Source organism: Chelonoidis abingdonii, chromosome 4, assembly GCF_003597395.2.
Source record: "Chelonoidis abingdonii isolate Lonesome George chromosome 4, CheloAbing_2.0, whole genome shotgun sequence".
NCBI classification, from domain to species: Eukaryota; Metazoa; Chordata; order Testudines; family Testudinidae; genus Chelonoidis; species Chelonoidis abingdonii.
Genome location: NC_133772.1, coordinates 19960528 through 19980155, shown reverse-complemented (window position 1 = coordinate 19980155; position 19628 = coordinate 19960528). Strand labels below are relative to the sequence as shown.

Genomic DNA, 19628 nt, shown 5'->3' with positions numbered 1-19628 from the left:
GATGGACTGGTAGACTTGCGTGTCTTTCTCTGCACGCTCTAAGAGCTTCTTGTCTAGAGGCCATAAACCCTCCTGCTGCAGTGAATGGGGGTTCTCCTTGAGCTCGAAAGAGAGGGGTCGGTATTTTCAAAGCACAGTGGTTGTGGAATAATGATACCCAGCTCTTATATAGCTTTACATCTCCAAGCGCTTTACAAAAGGAGGTCAGTATCACAAGCCATGGTATGCTAAGTAGCTGATGGCTGGGAATGCCAGAGGCGATGTGGGCTGGTTACAGTTTCTTGACTCTGTTCTGAGCACAGTTAAGGCCCTTGTGGAAGGAAGACACCCCGGAAAGGATCACACCAGGAGAAGCCAGGGCTCTATGCAAGAAGCAGAAGACGGACCAATACACTGCAGATGCCCAGGAATTCCCAACAACAAGACTTTTCTTAAATGGGCAGAACTTTTCTATTTAATATTCATTTTAAAGGGGGTTTATTTCTAAAAGCTGCCCTGAAGGAGATGCGTTTTAGGAGGCCCAGCTTAGCTACCCTGGCTATGAACCACATCTCAGAATGAAACCCAGAGGGACAAAAATCACTGGGGGACTCAAGGGGCAAACCCAAATCTTCCCCACAGCAGTCAGAGGATGAAATGAGCCACTCTCTTGTCACTGCAGACAGGAGTCCCTGGGCTGATCCACACAGTCTGGGAATGGTAAGTGGGATTCTACGGAGGCGGTGGGGGATGGCTGCCGAACATCGAGCACCTTGCTGCGGCTTGTTCATCTGGTCCCTGGTGCATGTGCCAGCCTCCTCCCAGACAGACAGACAGACAGACAATCTCTTATCACTCCCCCACTTTATTCAGCTTGAGACGCTGCAGAGCAGAGTGGAATGTGGAATCCTGTTCAGCACTAAAGGTAATTACATGTTCTCTCCAGGGAAATCATGCCCCAGCATCTTCCTTTGATCATCTTTACACCTTTGCCAGCATGTCCTAGCATTAGCTCCCTCTGCCCAGCTCCCAAATAAAAACAGGCAACTCTGGATGCCCTGATGCTGTTTGCATAAAGGACAGACAGCAGCTTCTGAATTACACAGTAGTAATCAAGAGGTCTTGGCCAACACTATGATGGGCTTGCACGTTCTTTCTGGCCTAGGCACCTGTTGTGGTGACAGGCTGGTGCTTCCATGCATCTGCCTGTGAAGACCTGAAACCATTCGCCTGCTGAAGCAATTCCATGCAGCAGCAGCAAGATCCACACTAGAATGTGTCTTTCACATGCAGCTCCAGCCAGAAGAACATCCTGAAATGTACTTAATTCATCTCCCATCAGGGCCAAGAGCAAAGTTTCCACTGGTGACTTCACCTCTGAACCCTTCATGGCATCCCCACTCAACTGATTTAGTTGGGGATCGGTTGATTTAGATGAAGATTGGTCCTGCTTGAAGCAGGGGGTTGGATTAGATGACGTCCTGAGGTCCTTCCAACCCTGATTTTCTATGAACTCTTGCCCTCGATACAGGGCCTGCACAAAAGGAACAGATGACCAGCTCATGCCATTTCTCAGGTCTTGACGATGGATAAAGAAGACTGAGGATTTATTTTAAAATGGATTGTTCCCTGCATTAGAAGTTCAGACCTTGCCTGCTCAAGAAGACTCTACAGAGAAAGGAGAACTAGTGAAAGTAGGACGTCGCACGGGTCAAGAGGAGAGAGGAAGTGGAGCAGTTCCGAGGGGAAGGAGATTTACAGTCGCATTGTTTTAAAAAGCTTTATTTCTGGTTCCTTTTTGTTAGCATCTATTTGACTCCAGTGACTAATGAAGACCTTAAGAGCAGAGGTTCTTAGACTTTTTTGTGGTGACCCCTTTCACACAGCAAGCCTCTGAGTGCGACCCCCTTACGCATTAAAAACACTTTTTTACATATTTAACACCATTATAAATCCTGGAGGCAAAGTGGGGTTTGGGGTGGAGGCCGACAGCTTGAGACCCCCCATGTAATAACCTCACGACCTTGAGGGGTCCCAATCCCCAGTTTGAGAACCCCTGCCTTAGAGAAAGCACATCTTTGTTAACGAGCCCCTCCCCACTCCCTCTATAAAGATGTGAAGGCACACCATACCCAGGGCTCCTTCTGGAAAAGTAGGGAAGATTTGACATTGCCAATATTTAAGGTAAAAAATCCCAAACACCTTCTTGGCCATCTTTATAAAATAAACAAAATAGGGCACATATCAATTTTTGAAGTTTCTTTTGGACGTCACCTTGACATGAGCCATACACTTTACATCTCGGCATGCTAGACAACTGTGGTTGCAATAGCAACTGGGAAATCCTAACATGAGGAGGTGGCCAGAGCAGGGTCCATGGGCCAAACAGTCTGCAGGATTCTACAAGGCAATCCACAGCCACTCTCGCCTTTACTATGGAAGGCGGCAGGGTGCTCAGGTCAAAACGGAGCATAGCATGCTGGGAGTTGTAGTCTCCAAGGGCTGCACCTACGCAACCCAGATGGTAGAAGCTGCAGTATCTCCGCAAGGTAGGTGTGACTCTTGGGGCAACCAAACTTTAGTTGCATAAACTGGAAGCACCGCTGCCCTAGATGCATTATATACATCTCCTATAGAATCTGTACTTCTCTCTGGCATGTGTCTACATACAGCTTGTCTCCCTAAAGAGATCACCACATTGACTACTCTTGCTAGTCTGAACTCCCCGAGGTGCACACAGTTCTGCACTGGGCTCTGCCATGCTGCTAAGGCTAGTTGGAGGGTTCTGTGGCCGTGGTGTCCATATCAGGAGATAGCGACAGCCTCCTGGTCTCACCGTTGTTCACGTTCTTCTTGCTGTCTTCCCTCCCAAGATCATAGTTCTTATCTTCTAATCTCTGCCTCAGCTTGAGGGACGACTCCCTTCTGGTGAGGAGCACAGGCGGGATGCTGGGGAATCCTCCACACGCTGTCATACGCTTCTCTGGGAACAGATGTAAACAGAGGATTATTTCCCATTGCACGTGCAGTTTCAGACAGAAGCAGCACAGCCATAAGCCTCTCAGTGTCATGTAATGGCCATTCATCCCAAAGCACTTCACCAGCTTGGCTGTATCACTTCACCAGCTCCTGAAATGCAGCTACTTCTGGAGTACAGCCTGGCAGCTGTTAAACAGCACAGAGTAACATTAGGCAACTGAAGACAAGAAGTGAAAGAAGAGTCAGAATGCAATTGCTCTCCCTGTCATTTGGCTAGGAGACTCGGTTTAACACCCCCTAACCCAGTGAAAAGGGACACAACGGAATATTTAATAACCACAAGTGGTTAAGATCTTGTATTTACATTCGGTGTGGAAGAGAGCGCCTCCAACTGCCCAGTGTTCCCAAGCATCATGTATATTCCTTGGAAGTCTCCCATCCAAGTAAAGACCAGGCCCAACTCTGTTTAGCTTGTGAGATATGAAAGGATCCCAAGGCAGAATGGCTGCAAAATAATAAGCTCTCACATTAAGGAATATTTTTGCCCCAAAGTCCTAGCCCCACTTCTCACCTCCTGGCCCAATGGGGTGCATCAGTCGATTCATCTGGACGTTCCAGTGCTTGACATTGGTGCTGGCCTGTCGGAGTTTCCTCTGGGCGGCCTGAAATGAACAGGAACAGGCAGGTAACATGCACACAGCTGACAAATCCACCTAGTGCAGAGCCACATGCCCTGGACCAACTGCAGAAAGTTCCCATCTCCTCAGCACAGAAACTGGGCCTCGCCCTTATGTTGCCTTGAAGAATGCAGATTGATCGGACCTATCCTGGGCTCTGCTCTGGCAGGGCTTTGAACTAACACCAGCCCAGAAACCAGAGCCAGCGTTGGGGACTCCAAGCCGCATGAGTCAGGGGGGCACTTTGATTTGTGTGACAGTCCTGAATTTTGCATGGGGTCTGGTACGGCCAGAACAGAGCTCAGCTACCAACACCTTCCTAATCAGGCTGCTCTTTGCCACCCCGACTCTGCTTTCTCACGGCTCTAATCCCTCCATCCCCATGCCTTGATCCCTTTGCTACCCTCAAACGTTCCATTGTCACCCTCAAGGCAGGAGTCTGGCCTCAAATGACGACCACAAAGTGCCGCACCTATGCAGATGCTGCCGGACACATAATAAATGAATCAATATGCAACATGGTAGCAAGGGAATCCCATCTCAGTGGTTTGGCGACCCACCCTTAGGGATGCCATTCCAGCAGATTTCCCACAATAGAGTTTGCCAGCCGAGCCCGGTGGACTTGAAACTTACAACCACCGCTCATCACTCAAACCACCACTTCCTCCCCTCCTGCCAATATTCTCTGGGAACTTGTTTTTAACATATGGAAGAAAACATTCAGTGAAAGTCTCAGATGAAGTAAAAGTTGTTAAGAAAGTTGAGCAGCCCTATAACCAAACGGCTGTGTGTGGCCAGCTTGTTGGAAAGACAATAGTGTTGGGACAGGAATGTCTCCATGCTGATTCTGTGAGTGAGCAGTCTGTGCTTCTGGGTCTAAGGACAGATTTGGTTACTAGAGACCAAAGCAGTTTTATGGCCGAATGCTTGAGGAAGCAGGGGAAAGCAAGCAAACTCTCACCCTCAGACCCTTTGGATTTATGTGGTCTCTCTTTAAAACAGAGTCCAGCATTGGAATGGGTAGCAGCTAAGAAGTTAAAAGCTAGTTTGTGTTGATGCAAATTACCTGGCTGTCAGGGAGAAGAAAGACTTGCTAATAGCTGTTAGCACAGAGAGCCCACCCCGGTGATCTCCCACTCTACTGGCTGGTCTGCCACCCAGAGGCTACTACTGCTGCTGCAAACAAAGCTACCGTAAAGCTAAAGTAAACTGCTCCCTCGTATATAAAGGAGAACATACCGCTCCTGCGGAAGAGTATGCAACTCTGCCCATCAGAGCAGCTGCCAGTCACTCACCAACAGTGCCTTTAACAAGAAACGTGAGCGCCTAGATGCTATGGCGATGGGTATATTTCTACGTGCTTAGACAGGGGAGTTCTTTTCCGCTGAAATCCATCGGCCTGATGTCCTTGATTTACCAGTGTTTACACGGGTGTAATGCCGTCTACTTCAATGCAGCTACGCCACATTTACAGCAGGGCATGTGAGAACAGGATCGGGCCCCATTCCTCTAGTATTAAGGAGAATCACATGCTAAAAGTAAATTACATGATCTTTCCTGAGAGGAAACCCCGATCTCCAGGATAGTAAAGCCATCCTATTTCTTTCCAGCAGATGGGCTTGGTAAATCTCTCTTGGGGGGGGGGGGGTGCAGACGGGGAAGTAGGGCTGGTACGATGCTCACCATGACATCCTGGTCTACCCTCTGCCTGTTCTCTCTCACTTCTTCCAGCTGCTTTTGGGCCTCTTCCAAATATTTGCTCTTGTTTTCCATCTCCTGCTTAAGGACCTGCTTCTCCCGCTGGGTTTGGATGATGTATTCCTCCTGCTCCTCCTTCAGCTTCATTAGCTCCTTCAGCTTCTCCTCCTCCTCAGCCAGCAACCTGCCGAGAAAGAGCGAGAGGCAGCTACACCCCACCCTCCAAGTGACCAGCACGCCCAACCTTGCCGTGGCGGGGCTCAGAGCTATTCCAGGCCCAGCAAGAATGCTGGGGGATGGGCTCCACTCCTGATCTCCTCCAGTGGGAACTGCTGTATGGAATGGCGTAGACGCGCTGGCTGGGAAAGGGTCCCAGCTGGGAAGGCTGGGCACTATAAGGAATGGTGTAGGAGCACTGGCCCTGAAAGAAGTTCTCAGTTTCCCCTGTCGCCGTCTCTTCCAGCAAGGGGCACGGTGGGGAATAGTGGAGAAGTGCTGGAGTAACACCACACCCCAGTGGGTCAGCAGCAGTGGGAATTAAACCTGCGACCTCTGGATCTAAAAACAGGAGCCTCGACTGTCGGACCTAAGAGACCCAGCTCTGTTAGCCAAGGCTGTAGCAGGCACATCAACCTCTCTATGTGACCCAGCAAGGAAAAGCATCCCAGTGAGTGGCTGTGAGGGAGCTCCCAGCTCTTCTAGTCCCAGCTGAGCTGTAGCCAGCTTTTAGAGGATTGCCCACTGAGGAGTGAGTAGGAAGAAAGGTATTTCCTGGTTATACCTGGCCTGGGCGTATCTCACAGACTCCTCATCCTGCCGTGCCTTCACCTCCTGATGCAGAGCCTCCTGGAGCCGCTCTTGCATCTCCTCCAGCTCCACGATCCGCTTCCGCTGCCGCTCAGCCTCCGCCTCCTTCAGCACCATCTCAGCCTGCATGGAGGCGCGAGCCTGGAGCCATGGAGGAGACAGTGATCAGCACGGGCAGCACACAGCCAAGTGTAGGGTCCCCAGCCCCCACCCGAATCCAGCCTCTCCTCTCTGTACTACCAGGAAGATGGAGCTGAACGTATTCCCCGTCATGGACGTCCCCTAGCAGCCGGCTTGCGGTTCTACAGGGCGCTGAGACACGCATTCACCGGCCCTGTCCCTAGCTGCTTAGGTGGGTGGTGCCTATACACCTGAACCCTCTGCAGCAGCTAACCAGCAAATGCAGGGATAGGCAACAGGGACCTCAGCCTGCTCCCCAAAGATGTGACACTGCCGCCAAGCAGGCCTTCCTACTGAATTGGGAATAAACTGGGCTGCAGAAGACTGTCCCCGTTGCCACTTGGATGTCCCAGCTACGCCACGATAGCGCCCCGGACTGCACAGGACTGTGAAATCGAAGCCCTTCGTTTCCCCAGCCAGCTGGCCTTCGAGGCGCTTGAATTTCAATCAGCCATTGTGAAGACGCATGGTGAAACTGCAAACTGAGCCCCTTCTGATGGGAAAAATGGAGGGGTGCCCTGTAGCCCTGGATCTGAGAACTGCTCAGCAGTCCGGGGCTAGGAAAACACTAGCCAAGCAAGGGAGGAAGTATTGTGCTGGACTTGAAAAGCAGGAAGAGCCCCAGTGCAGCCTCAACGCGATGCAGTGCTGCTGAGAGGCCTTTGCCTGGGATGGTCTGTGTCAGAAACCAGGAGCTGATGCGCACAGAGGTCTGGAGTTTGCCAGCTGAAAGACCCAGGAGGCTGCAACAGTAGCGACCCAGACTGCTCCTAACTTCGGGGTCTCCGGTGAGTTACAAGGGATACCAAGAGAGAAACTGTGTCCTGCTGTAATGGAAACCTCCTAGCATGGATGCCACCTCCCCTTCCTCCCCGCCAACCTGCTCAGCCTCCTTCAGCTGGATCTCCAAGGTCTTCTGCATCTCCTCGTGCTGCAGCCGGCGCCGCTGCTCTTCCTCCTGCAGCAGCAGCTCTGCCTGCCGCTGGGCCTCCTTGAGCAGCTCCAACTCCTGCAGCTTCCGCTCCTTCTCCTCCTGCAGCTGCTTGAGGCGCTGCATCTCCTCCTCCTTGGCGGCCTTCCGCCTCTCCCGCTGCTCCCTCTGCTCCCGGCGCTTCTGCTTCAGGTCCTTGTGCAGGGACTTCTTCCCCTCCACTTGCAACCGGATTGCTGTCTGAATGGCTGGGAAGGAAGGAAAGGAAACTCAGCAGGGCCACACCCGGCTGGGCCATAGATCCAGCTGCTGCAACGTGCCACAACCCACATGGCCAGAGCACGGCCTCCTACGAGAATGAGAGTGGGGGCCCAGAAGACAGGACTCCTAGGTTCTACGTTCTGCATTTTGACCCCTCTTGATGTGTATGTCAAATACATCCACAGCATCCGAAGGGTTAATATGGCCATGCCACTGACTGTGACCTCTGGACCCAGTCCTGGAGGGTGCTGAGACCCATATGACTTCAATGGGAGCTGTGGCCACTTAGCACTTGACAGGATCAGGCCTTTGACCAACCTGTGCCTCAGTTTCTCAATCTGTGCAACAATCCTCACCTGTGTTGCAAGGGTGCTAATTACTTCACAGTTGTACAGTGCTAAGCATGGCAGCTATACACACAGCCCCCTTGAGGGAGTGGCTGTTTGCCATGGATTCTGAGTCAGGCTGATTAAAGTGACCTGGTTTGCAGCAGCACGATGTTTGGAAAGTCCAGCTGCTAACTCCAAACAACTTGAAACATTTTGGAAAAAGTGTTTGGGCCTGAATTCTGTGAAATGGGCACCTGTACCAGCTGATCAGGCACTAGCAGAATATTGGGAGAGGTTTACAAGAAAAGCTGGTTAATTCTAAAACTCTAGCTCTTTCCATCAGTAGATTGCTCAGCTCTTTACATTATCCCCATTTTACAGATGGGGAAACTGAGGCCCAGCAAGGGGAAGTGACTTGCCCAAGGTCAACCAGCAGCCAGTGACCAAGCCAGGAGCCCAGGTCTGCTGAGTCCCTGTTCAATGCTCTAGCCACTAGGCTGTAGTGCCTCACTTAGTTTGCTCTAGTGGTTAGTTAATAAGAATCTCTCACAGTTTCATCCCAAGTGCTTCACCAATGAGATACACACGGCACCTAACACAAAATGTGGCCACCTCTGGGGTGGAGTGAGGCTGCTGATTGACACATAGCTCACAAGCAAGGGAAAAGGGGAACTCCGAAGGACACCAAGGGAATGTCCTACCCACCCACATGTAAGAGAGACAGAGAATGCCAAGAAGCAGACTCGGCATTCCCCTCCTCCCAGCATTGCGCACAAGCAGCCAGCTCCACTGAAGTTAATGGGAGTTGCTATTACCCTGTGGGAAGAAACTGGGTCTCTGTTTTATGGGCCTGGGGCAGCCCTGCCAGGGATGCTGAGCATGCAGAGGAAGAGCATGTAGAGGTGCACAGAGAGCTCAAGGGCAGAAGCTGCCTTTGCCACCCCAGGGTTTCATCTTTTCCTTCCAGTGAAGCGACCCAGGAGCAAGAGGAAGGCAGGACGGATAGGGAGGGTGGGCAGACTGAGAACCCGGCGTGGGTGCTGCGGCACAAACCTAGCGTCCACTCCTGCCGCTGTTTGGTGTCTGAGGCACTCATCTCATACGTGCGGGAAGAGGTTTTCACACAGAACATGCATCTTTTCCCGTCCCGGTCAGGCAGGACCTACGGGGAGAGGGTAAGGAGATACCGCTCCTGTACCTGGAATAGTACAAATCCCCCCTGCGTCCACAAACCCATTCCTGGAATGGAGCAAATCCCCCCTACCCCTTACCATACAGTCTGGGACAGCCTCCCACAGCACAGCTTCAAGCCTGCCAGCCTCCCTCCTTTGGCCCAGGCAGCTCCCCACCAAACCCCACTGTGCCCTTCCCCTAGGGCCTTTCCTTCTGGATGTAAAGGGGCAGGAATTATAAGGAAAAGAAACGTTTCTTTCCTTCCCCGCCTATGTTCAGCCTCCCCCAGTCCCTGTACAAACCGGGGCCTGGTATTAACTCCTCCTTTGCTGGACGGAAGCCTTTGGGGCAGCGTGCTGATAAAGGGCAGCCTGGCACCCAGCTGATATTGCTAGGCCAGGTACCAGCAATGGATGTGAGTCCCCATCCCCACTGACACAGGCATGCGGCAGGTGGGATGTCAGGCAGCACACAGCTGGTTAACAGGTCTGCTGCTGCTTCATACGCCAGGGCTGTCACATCAGATGACCCTCGAACATAGCCCTTTGTGTCAATGATGTCACTGCACCCCCCCGGGGGACCCTGCAGCAGCCAGCAATGCTGGAGTGGAGAAGCCAGCAGTAAAACTGATTGAAACCTGGTGTGGATTTAGTGCTGGTGAAAGGTGCTGGACTGACAGCCCGGGAGAGCCAAGTCCTCCATCTATCCCACGTACAGGGGCTTGACAGGACAAACTTCCCCCAAACACGCCCCTGCCCAATAGGCATCTGATCTGATCAAGAGAGCTCAGTCTCCAGGGCCCATTCAGTCCCTGGCTCTTCTGCAGAGACTGCCAATTAGTGCCAACTGTAGCAGTGATTTTTCGGTCGGGGAGGCTAGCTGGCTGGGAACTGGGCTGAGACTGAGCAAGCTCATGTCACATAGGGTAAGCACTGCAAAAGGGGTGTTCTTAGCACGTGTTAGCGAACTCGGGTTAAAATAGCAACTAAGAGACAGCAATGAGGCCTTGAACTCGGGTTAGGAGTTCAAGGCTGCCCTATGGGCTGGAGCTTGCACTGCTGACCCGAGTTAAAAGCCAAATGCTGCATCTGCCCTGCTGGTTTAACTCGAGCTAAGAACACATCAGTTTTTTGCAGCATGCTGAGTGGAGACAACCCAGCAGCCACCCTTGTGCCCTAGCCTGTGAAAATCCGGTTGGTTCTGATTCTCGAACAGCGCCCGTCACCATGGCATCTAGGGAGCTTTTCTAGCCTCGAGTTGCCATGGGGCTCCTGTGTTAACGAAGGTGAAATCGGTCTGACTGTATGTCCCCTACTCTCTTTCCACAGGCACTGCCTGGTGTCTATCACCCACTGGAACAGTAGCACTTGGGGTGCGCACACCCCCTGGGGAGACAGGGAGGAGCTGTTATTACGCCGATGGCCCAGCACAGCCCCTCTCCCCTGGAGCCCGGCACAGTTACCTCCACGCAGCAGTGTTTGTCCAAGGCAATGCTGCCTTTCTTCTCCTTCCGCTCCTCGCTCATGTAGTAGGACAGGGCGCTGGGCTTTAGTGTGAACCATCGCTCAGACCAGTTCCGCCTCAGCTGGCCCTTCTTCCAGAGGTAGCCCTGCACCCAGACAGAAGGAGGTGTCTCAATCCAGGGGCTGTGCCAGAAAGCCTCTGCGCTATGAGTCCAAGGCGGGTTTTGCACCTGGCTCCCACCCGGGTTGTCTCAGTTTGTGCCCAGCCAACAGAACCATCTCGGTGCATCCACATCTACCGTGCTTTCTACTTGTGCGCATATTGGTGCATGGTGGGAAAGCTGCTGGGCCCCTGTCCCGTATTGCCTCAGAAAGGACAGAGTGCCCAGCAGACATGCATAGAGCAATGCGCCCCAAGGTGTCATACTGCAGACAGCTTGCTGGGAGCAAGAAGGACCTGCCAAACCAGTTTGACAAGCACAGGCCGGGGCCCCTATCCACAGCGTGCCGAACCGGTAATAGAAACACGGTGTCAGCCAACAGCACTGCCACGTTACCAACTGCACATCAGCCGTGGTGGGCATGGCCACAAGCCACGGCTAGAGCCGCTGTCACTACAGACAAACAATCAGAGATGCTGGCTGCCAGTGAGGGTCTGTGTTCTCTTAAGCGAAGTATTTTGGGTCCAAAACCTGGTCTGGTAGCTAATAAGAAGGGCTGAGAGCCTGCCTCGTGGCCAGATGCACCTGGCAGACTCATCACCTGGTTGTCTAGGGGTGGCTGCTGGAAATTCCTTTGCACATGCAATTCCCATGAGCTTTCCAGGAAGGATTGGGACAGGAGGGAGGCTCAGCCCCCCTGTCCAGAGCTCTAACCTCACTCCTCCCCATGAACTCACCAGGTAGGGTTATCTCGTAATAGTCTTATGATTTCGTCCATATGGAACTGAGGAGGGGTGACACACTGTCCCTGGGGTGAGTGGGAAGGGCCCGGCTTTGCCCCGAGATTGGCAGGCCCCCACAGCACTGGTTTTAGTGACAAGGTTATGTGGTACAGTCTATTTCTGATGGGGATCAAAACCCAGCCTTGTCTCCCAGTAGCTTGTCTCCCAGAGTCCCTGCTAGCTCCTTGCCTGTTTGAGCATATCCTCAATGACCTCCTGGTACACCTCTTCAACGGCCATGCTGACGGCCTCCCGCTCGATCCCCCGCAGGAGCTTCCCCGAGTTCACCAGGTCCAGGAACTGCCAGACCGTCATACCGCTCTGGTGCTGGGGATCCTGCGAGAGGTAGTCGTCCAGCTCGCAGCAGTTCAGCTCCACGTTCATGGCAGTGCAGACCTTCTTCAGCAGGTACTCCACCTGCAGGCGGGGGTGGGGGAGGCAAAGCAAGAGCCATTTCCACCTGGGGAGCCCCAGAGACCTACGCCATTCCCATTTCTAACCTGGGGATCCCCAGAGACCTGGGGCCACCCGCCATTTCCACCCCAGAGACTTCAGGCCACTGCCACTCCACCCAGTGGACCCAAGGGAGCCCCCCTTCCACCCCAGAACACCCAGAGACTTGGAAGCAACCCTATTTCACCCCACAGACACTACTTTCACCCCCAAACTTCCAGAGCGCTGGGGGCACCCCCACCTCCACCCCAGGGACCTGGGGGAACCCCCGTGTTCACTGAAAAGAAGTAGGGGAACCCTCATTTCCACCTGAGACTCCCCCCCAGACATTAGTAGCCCACCCCAAAACTCAAAGCAACCAAAAATCAGTGAGCAGTTTTGAAAGTGTTGGCCTATGATTTTACTTAACACAGTTACTGTTGCACTCAGTTTTGCTTAGTGGGAAAGAATGAAGTTGCTATTTCAGTCCCTCACTCACATAGCAATGACCCAACACGCACACACAACTGCTGACAATCACAGTGATACATTTAAAGTATTTTAAATTCTGTCTTGTGAAGCACCATCATTAGGTTTTAGGGTAAACACACAATTTCAGATGACTGGGTGAAGCTCACACTGCTCAGATCTGGCTGTTACAGGCTGCATTCAGACTCAGGGTATGTCTACACTACAAGATTACTCCGATTTTACAGAAATCGATTTTTGGAAACAGATTTTATAAAGTAGAATGCACACGGCCACACTAAGCACATTAATTCGGCAGTGTGCATCCATGTACTGAGACTAGCATCGACTTCCGGAGCATTGCACTGTGGGTAGCTATCTCATAGTTCCCACAGTCTCTCCCACCCATTGGAATTCTGGGTTGAGATCCCAAAGCCTGATGGGGCCAAAAATTTGTCGCGAGTGATTACGGGTAAATGTCATCAGTCAATCCTCCCTCCGTGAAAGCAACATCAGACAATCATTTCACACCCTTTTCCCTGGATTGCTTGGGCAGATGCCATAGCATGGCAACCATGGAGCCTGTTCAGCCTTTTTTCATTGTCACCGTATGTCTACTGGATGCTGCTGACAGACGCGGTGCTGGAGTGCTACACAGCAGTATCCCCTTGCCTCTGCAAGTTAGCAAAGACGATTACCAGACATACTGTACCGTCTGCTGCTTTGCAAATTGACAAAGACAGTTACCAGTCATACTGTACTGTCTGCTACTGTCATAAGTGCTCCTGGCTGGCCTCGCTGAGGTCGGTCGGCGGCACCTGGACAAAAATGTGAATGACTCCCAGGTCATTCTCTTCTTTAAGTTTTGTCTAATGGAGAGTCAGTCCTGCCTAGAATATCAGGCAAGCCTACTAAAGAACCAAAGAGCCAAAAGGCTGCTCCGGGTCAGAGCCCCAGACATCCCGCAGAAACGATGAGCTGCATGCCATTCTAGCAGGGCCGGCACTACTATTTAGGCGACCTAGGCAATGGCCTAGGGTGCCAGAATTGGGGGGGGGGGGCGCTATTCTGCCAGGGGGGCGGCACGCGGGTCCGGTGGACCTACCGCAGTCATGCTGGTGGATGGTCCGCTGCTGGAAAGGCTCCGGTGGAGCTGACACAGTCATTTCGGCGGACGGTGCGCTGCCCTAAAGGCTCCGGCGGACCTACCGCAGTCATGCCTGCAGCAGGTCCACCGGAGCCTTTAGACCAGCGGACCGCCCGCCGAAATGACTGCAGCAGCTCCACCGGAGCCTTTCCAGCAGCAGACCGTCCGCTGGCACGACTGCGGTAGGTCCACTGGACCCGCGGGGGGCGGCAAAATAGCCGTCCACCTAGGGCGTCAGAAATCCTGGCGCCACTCCTGCATTCTAGGGGGTGCCCCTGCAACAACTCCACCTGTTGCTTCCCTCCTGGGCTACCATGGCAGTTATCCCCCCATGTAGTAATAAAGAATGCATGAATAAGAAACAACACTGACTTTATTGCCTCTGCAAGCAGAGATCAAAGGGGGGAGGGGAGGGCGGTTGGCTTACAGCAAAGTAGATTGAACCATCATTCTGCACTTGCTCAGCCTATAGCTGAAAATGGGAATCTGTGATAAGCACTAGGATAGAAGCACAGGCAGGACTGAATCTCCATTTGTGTGTGGGCCTTTGGTTGACACTGGTAAAATACAAAATGTCCCAGGATATGTATCTTGGGGGACAGTTCTAAATGGCAGCTTAATTTTTTTTATTTGCAGCAAAATGTAGAGGTCTAAGTATCTGATTGTGAACCCTGGTAGCAAGGGGTAGGCTGGGGTAGGCGTGCGGTGCTGCTGACTGGGAGAGCAGCCTGAGGCAGAAGCCTCCTGCTGGCATGATATTCCAGGCAGGACTGAAATCTCCATTACACAAAACTTAAAAGAAGAGAATGACCTGGAGTCATTCCCATTTTTGCCCAGATGCCCCCGACCGACCTCACCGAGGCCAGCCAGGAGCACCCACGGGACGATGACAACGGATACCAGTCCTACTGTACCGTCTGCCGTCCACAAGGCAAGGCAAGGGGATGCTGCTGTTTAGCGCTGCAGCACTGCATCTGCCTGCAGCATCCAGTAGACATACAGTGACATGGAAAAAAGGCAAGAAACGATGTTTTTCCCTTTGCTTTCACAGGGGGCTGGAGAGGGCTGACGACATATACCCTGAACCACCCGCGACAATGTTTTTGACCCTTCAGGCTCTGGGAGCTCAGCCCAGAATTCAAATGGTGTTCTGAGAGTGCAGGAACTGTGGAATAGCTACGGTCATCAGTTGCCCCTCCCTCCGTGAGCATCCATTTCATTCTTTGGCTTTCTGGTATGCTTGTCCCAGCTCCTTAAGTTTCACACAGCACTGTGTTGAGACCCTGTTGTGGCCTCTGTCCATCATGGCCTTGGAGATTTTTTCAAATGTTTTGGCATTTCATCTTTTGGAATGGAGTTCTGATAGAACAGATTCATCTCCCCATACAGAGATCAGAATCAGTATCCCCCGTACGGTCCATGCTGGAGCTCTTTTTTGATTCTGGGACTGCATAATCACCTATGCTGATCAGCGCTCCAGACTGGGCAAACAAGAAATAAAATTCAAAAGTTCATGGGGCTTTTCCTGTCTACCTGGCCAGTGCATCCGAGTTCAGATTGCTGTCCAGAGCGGTCACAATGGTGCACTGTGGGATAGCTCCCAGAGGCCAATACTGTCGAAGTGTGGCCACACCCTAATTCGAAATGGCAATGTCGATTTCAGCGCTACTCTCCTTGTCGGGGAGGAGTACAGAAATCAATTTTAAGAGCCCTTTCTGTCGACAAAAATGGCTTCATTGTGTGGACGGGTGCAGGGTTAATTCGATTTAACGCTGCTAAATTCGACATAAACTCGTAGTGTAGACCAGGCCTCAGGAAGATAGAGTTGCATTGTCTACAGTCAGTTTGCATTTGGGAAGCGTTTTTTTACAACAGTAAAGACTAGAAACTTCTTTTAAAAAAAGTTTAGATTTTTGCACAATCTGTCACAGGGGCTGGATAACTACCTCAAATGTGCTAGAGCTAGGGCACGAGGCAGGTGTCGCATACCACTGCCATAATCGCAGTGTTAGCTGTGGATTTCTGGCTGCTGTTGAGATCAGAGCAAGTTACTGTAAGAAGGGAGAGAGACGGTCTCCCAGAAAATGGGTCAAAATGTCAGGAAATCACCTTGAAATTAAAAAAAAAAAAGTGAAAAAAAAACCCCATCAGAAAGTTTTGGTTTTTGTTTGGTTATTTTAACTGAGGGTTTTGACCACCTCTCATCTCCCAAGAGCTGAGCCAGAGCCCAGACATGAAGGGTTGAGTTTGACATCCATGCAATCCTGCTGAAGTCACTGTGGTTCAATTGTGGTGTAACCCAGGGCAAAGGATAGTACCGACTCTGTTCCCTGGATTGGATGTCCTTCCCCCGCTCCCAACAGCCTTGTGCTGAGGAGAAGGAAAAAGCCCCAATACCCTGCCCCCTTTATAAAAAGCAGGCGAACGCCCAGCCTCCAGGCAGCACCACTAAAACAGAAAGATGATTCAGTGTGTCAAGGTCTGTGGAACAGGAAATACCTCTCTTGGGGAACAGGAAGTGCGCATGCATATGCAGCAACCGCACAGCCCTGGTTTTTGCTGATCTAAAAGGGAGATGGAGCAAGAGCAGCAGCTGCCTGGTGGGAGCAGAGAGCACCCAGCATGGTGGCATGACAGAGGCCATCCTCACTAGCCCATCAGTCAGAGGGGCAAAGCCAGGCCCAGACCATCCCCTTATTGCCGGCCAGGCCGCTGTTAGCTTTGGAGCCAGCGGCAATGGGTTTGTTTTCCCCGCATGAGTCTGTGGATTTGCAAACCACCTGATGGGGACTTTAGTTCTGCATTGGGAGACCATAGAAACCTCCCTTTCTTCCCACATGCCTTGTGGAATTTAGAGATTATGATTAGCTGCTTTGGCTGAGCGGCTGGGATTCCTCTCTTTTAATTAACCCTGCGGCATGCACACACATATCCGGGGTGATCAGAGTCTTTCCTGCTGGCTAAAACACGGACTCTGTCACTCCACAGCCACTCATGGAGACCACATCCCAGCATGCAGTAATCCATCTGGATCCAACTATTTCATGCGATGCAGGAGAATCTATTGACAAAACCACCCCCATAAAGTTGCTCATTAGGGAAGCTAAATGATCAGCAACATTCCCCCGACAGCACCCTGACCTTATGGGGTTGTGTGGCTTTAAATGTGTTGTGAGAGGCTTATTGTTCCATGTTCATTTTGGAAAAGGGGGGCAACCTTAGGGAGAGCCTTGCAGGGTGAGAGTGCATGTCCACACAGGCAGCTGGCTCCCACTCAGCCAGCCCCTGAGCGGGTACAATGGCAATCGCAGTTGGGAGTCCCTGGCACAGTTGAGGTCTCAGCTCCGTTTCCATCCCCGTTACAAACCTGGGGACTTGAAGCTACCTGCGATCGCAGGCTTTGGGCTTCCATGTTTTCAACTGACAGCTTTTGCTGCTCACGCAGCTCCAGCACATGGCGCTGGCTGATCAAGCAGGTGCAATGCGAGCATGCTGGCCCTGTACCCCCACCCTCTCTGCTATAGCTGCATCCGCACCACGAAAACCAGCTGCAGTGGAGAGCAAGCATCAGACATGGCTTGGCAAAGAGGGATTGAAAATGCATGGCCCCCGTGATGGAGGCAGGGCCAGCTGAGCTGAACACCCAGGGCAGCAAACCATCCAAGCCAGCCAACAGAACACATTGTCTCCTTGCACTCTTTCCACACCATCAGGCTATCTGTGCCACAGGCAAGGACCTTCGCTATGCAGCAGTCCCCTGGGGAACGACGGTTGGCTACCGCAAGCTGGTTCACCGGCAGAACGGTCTGCTCTCCTGCCTCTGCCTCAGCTACTTCCCTTCCTCTTGGACACACAGTTCTGACCCACCTCTCTTCCGTCTCTGCAAGCAGTTACAGTCAGTTCTCAGATCTGAGGGGGATGGTGGCCACGCAAGGAAACAGCCTAGCCTAGAGAGCGTTTCCCATACCGCTGCTCATAACAGCTTCACCCCTCTTCCTTCCCTTCGGCCATCACCTCGTCACCCCTCCTGACTAGAGCAGCTGCGTGGGCTTAGTTAAACCTGCACCACAGCCCTCTGTTTATCCACAGGACAAGCAGAGCACAGTCCTTCACCCCAGCCTGCCCAGGGGCAGAAGCCCCGTCCTGGAGGGACCCTCCTCTAAGCCCAAGAAGGGAATTCAGTCTCCATGACCCATTCGGCCCTTGGCCTCATCACTGGGACTGCCAACAAAGCTGGCACTTAGTCTCAATTATAGTGTGGGGGCAGGAGTTTGAGATGTGATCTCCGGCCCCACTGAGACTGGTCTGAGGTGAAATAAACTAATTCCACACAGGCCGGCAAACAACTTTGTTAGCACTGATCTAGGCTGGAATTGAACTGGAGACACTGTGGGGAAAAGCTCATGCTTTCCCATACCAACCTGTAGCACTATCCCTTGCTGTAACGTTGCAAGGTAGACACGTCACTAGATCGTATTGGATCACTGTGTTATTTGTCAGTCCAATAAAAGTCTCTTGCACTTGGGCAGAGTTTTCCTCAGAGAGGGGGAAGCTGTGAAACTGACTGCAGATGACAAGACAAGGAGCTCCTACCTCATCTGGGACCATGACAAGAGGGTATTTGTCTTCAGAGAGGAAGTTAAAGAGACACCAGAGCTTGAAGGCGTCCTTATGGGACACGACACTGTTCCCATTCCGGTCGGGCTTGTAATTCTTCTTTGCCGTCAACGTCCAGCAGAGCTCATCAAAATCCTCCTTGACAAAAGCCCCTTCCTCCACCTGCAAACACACCCCGGGAGCCAGTGAAGGTGATGCCATGGCATTACAAAGCACTGGGAATAACACAACAGCCTGCTACAGCACCTGTCAGCTCAAGAGTGCAAAGAGCTCCATAAACCCAAACTGCTTGTCACCCCCGTGAGGTAGGGGAGCACTGTCACCCTCATTTTACACTTGGGGAAACTGAGGCACGGAGAGGGCACGTGATATGCCCAAGATCACCCAGTATATCACCAGCAGAGCTGGGGCTAGAAGTCAGGAGTCCCCAGTTCCCAGGTCCCTGCTCTACTCCCAGAGCACTCTAACATGAACCCAAAGCTGTAGGGACTCTGATATAGAATTGCTGCCTGTCGGTCTCTTACTAATGCACCCAGCACTGGAGTACCTAGGGCATCATGTTATTACACCTACCTCGTGAGTCAGCCAGGCATGATCCTCCCCCTCTCAGACAGACCTGGCAATTCTGCCATTGCATCCAAGTAATAGAAGGCAGCATAAGATAGATAATAAACAATACCTGGCATTTACAGAGTCATTTCCATTTCTGAGTCTCAAAGCTCTTTATGCAGTAGGGTTGGTATCAGCATCCCCCATTTACAGATGGGGAAACTGAGGCATGGAGCGGGGAAGCGATTCATCCCAAGTCACCCAGCCGGGCGGTAGCTGAGCCACGAATAGAGCCCAGCTCTCCTATGTCCCAGGCCCAAACCTCAGCCAAGATGTGTGATGTTTCAACAGCTGCCAGGCACTACAACCACTGGCTTAACCCTCGAGCACATGGACCTGGACACGACCGTGTCCGGGAGCTTTCCCAGCTGGTCAGTTTAGTGTGTCAGTGATTATTTCAGAACTCCGTGACACACAGGGGATACCATGACAGTGACTATAATGGCTCGGTCAGATCTCACAGCTCTACAGTATTTTTCATCCAGAAGGTACTTTACAAACTGCACGCAGCCACCCCCAGTGAAATGCAGCTACTGCTGGGGTGTGGAGCAGCATCCAAACAGCACACTGCCCAGGGGCAGGGTGGGAGGGAAACTTTTTGGCTGTAAATACCAGGGTAAACCACTTACTCTTATCAAAATGCCCGCTCGGATCTTTCATGGCCATGCAGACAAGACCTGGGCTTTGAAATGTCTCCTCTGAAAGACCCACCCACAAGAAACTCAATTTATCTACTTCTGATGGGCTGGGGTGGCCTAGCCTAGTCAGGATTCCAACCTTTGATTCCCTGGAGTCTACAGCAGGGCAGAGGCAAGGAACAAGGTTTAGCTGTAACAAATATAAACAAGATCCTTCACTGGGGCTGCTGGACATAGTCAGAGCCTGCGACTCTCTCTGGCTCCCTGACGGATTAACAGCCTGTGCTGCTTAGAGTT

At 52.1% G+C, this 19628-nt stretch overlaps 1 protein-coding gene across 1 annotated transcript in view; it reads right to left on the bottom strand.

Moving 5' to 3' along the window:
- Window positions 1-1743: 1743 nt before the first annotated feature.
- DEF6 (DEF6 guanine nucleotide exchange factor) overlaps window positions 1744-19628 on the bottom strand; it is a 36047-nt gene continuing 18162 nt past the window's right edge. The window contains exons 3-11 of the mRNA XM_032789088.2: window positions 18061-18246; window positions 11610-11837; window positions 10477-10623; window positions 8895-9003; window positions 7201-7499; window positions 6115-6281; window positions 5319-5517; window positions 3530-3620; window positions 1744-2962 (exon numbers count right to left, since the gene is read on the bottom strand). Of these exons, the coding sequence (XP_032644979.1) occupies window positions 2751-2962; window positions 3530-3620; window positions 5319-5517; window positions 6115-6281; window positions 7201-7499; window positions 8895-9003; window positions 10477-10623; window positions 11610-11837; window positions 18061-18246 (1638 nt within the window). The 3' untranslated portion in view covers window positions 1744-2750. The remainder of the gene's footprint in view (window positions 2963-3529; window positions 3621-5318; window positions 5518-6114; window positions 6282-7200; window positions 7500-8894; window positions 9004-10476; window positions 10624-11609; window positions 11838-18060; window positions 18247-19628) is intronic.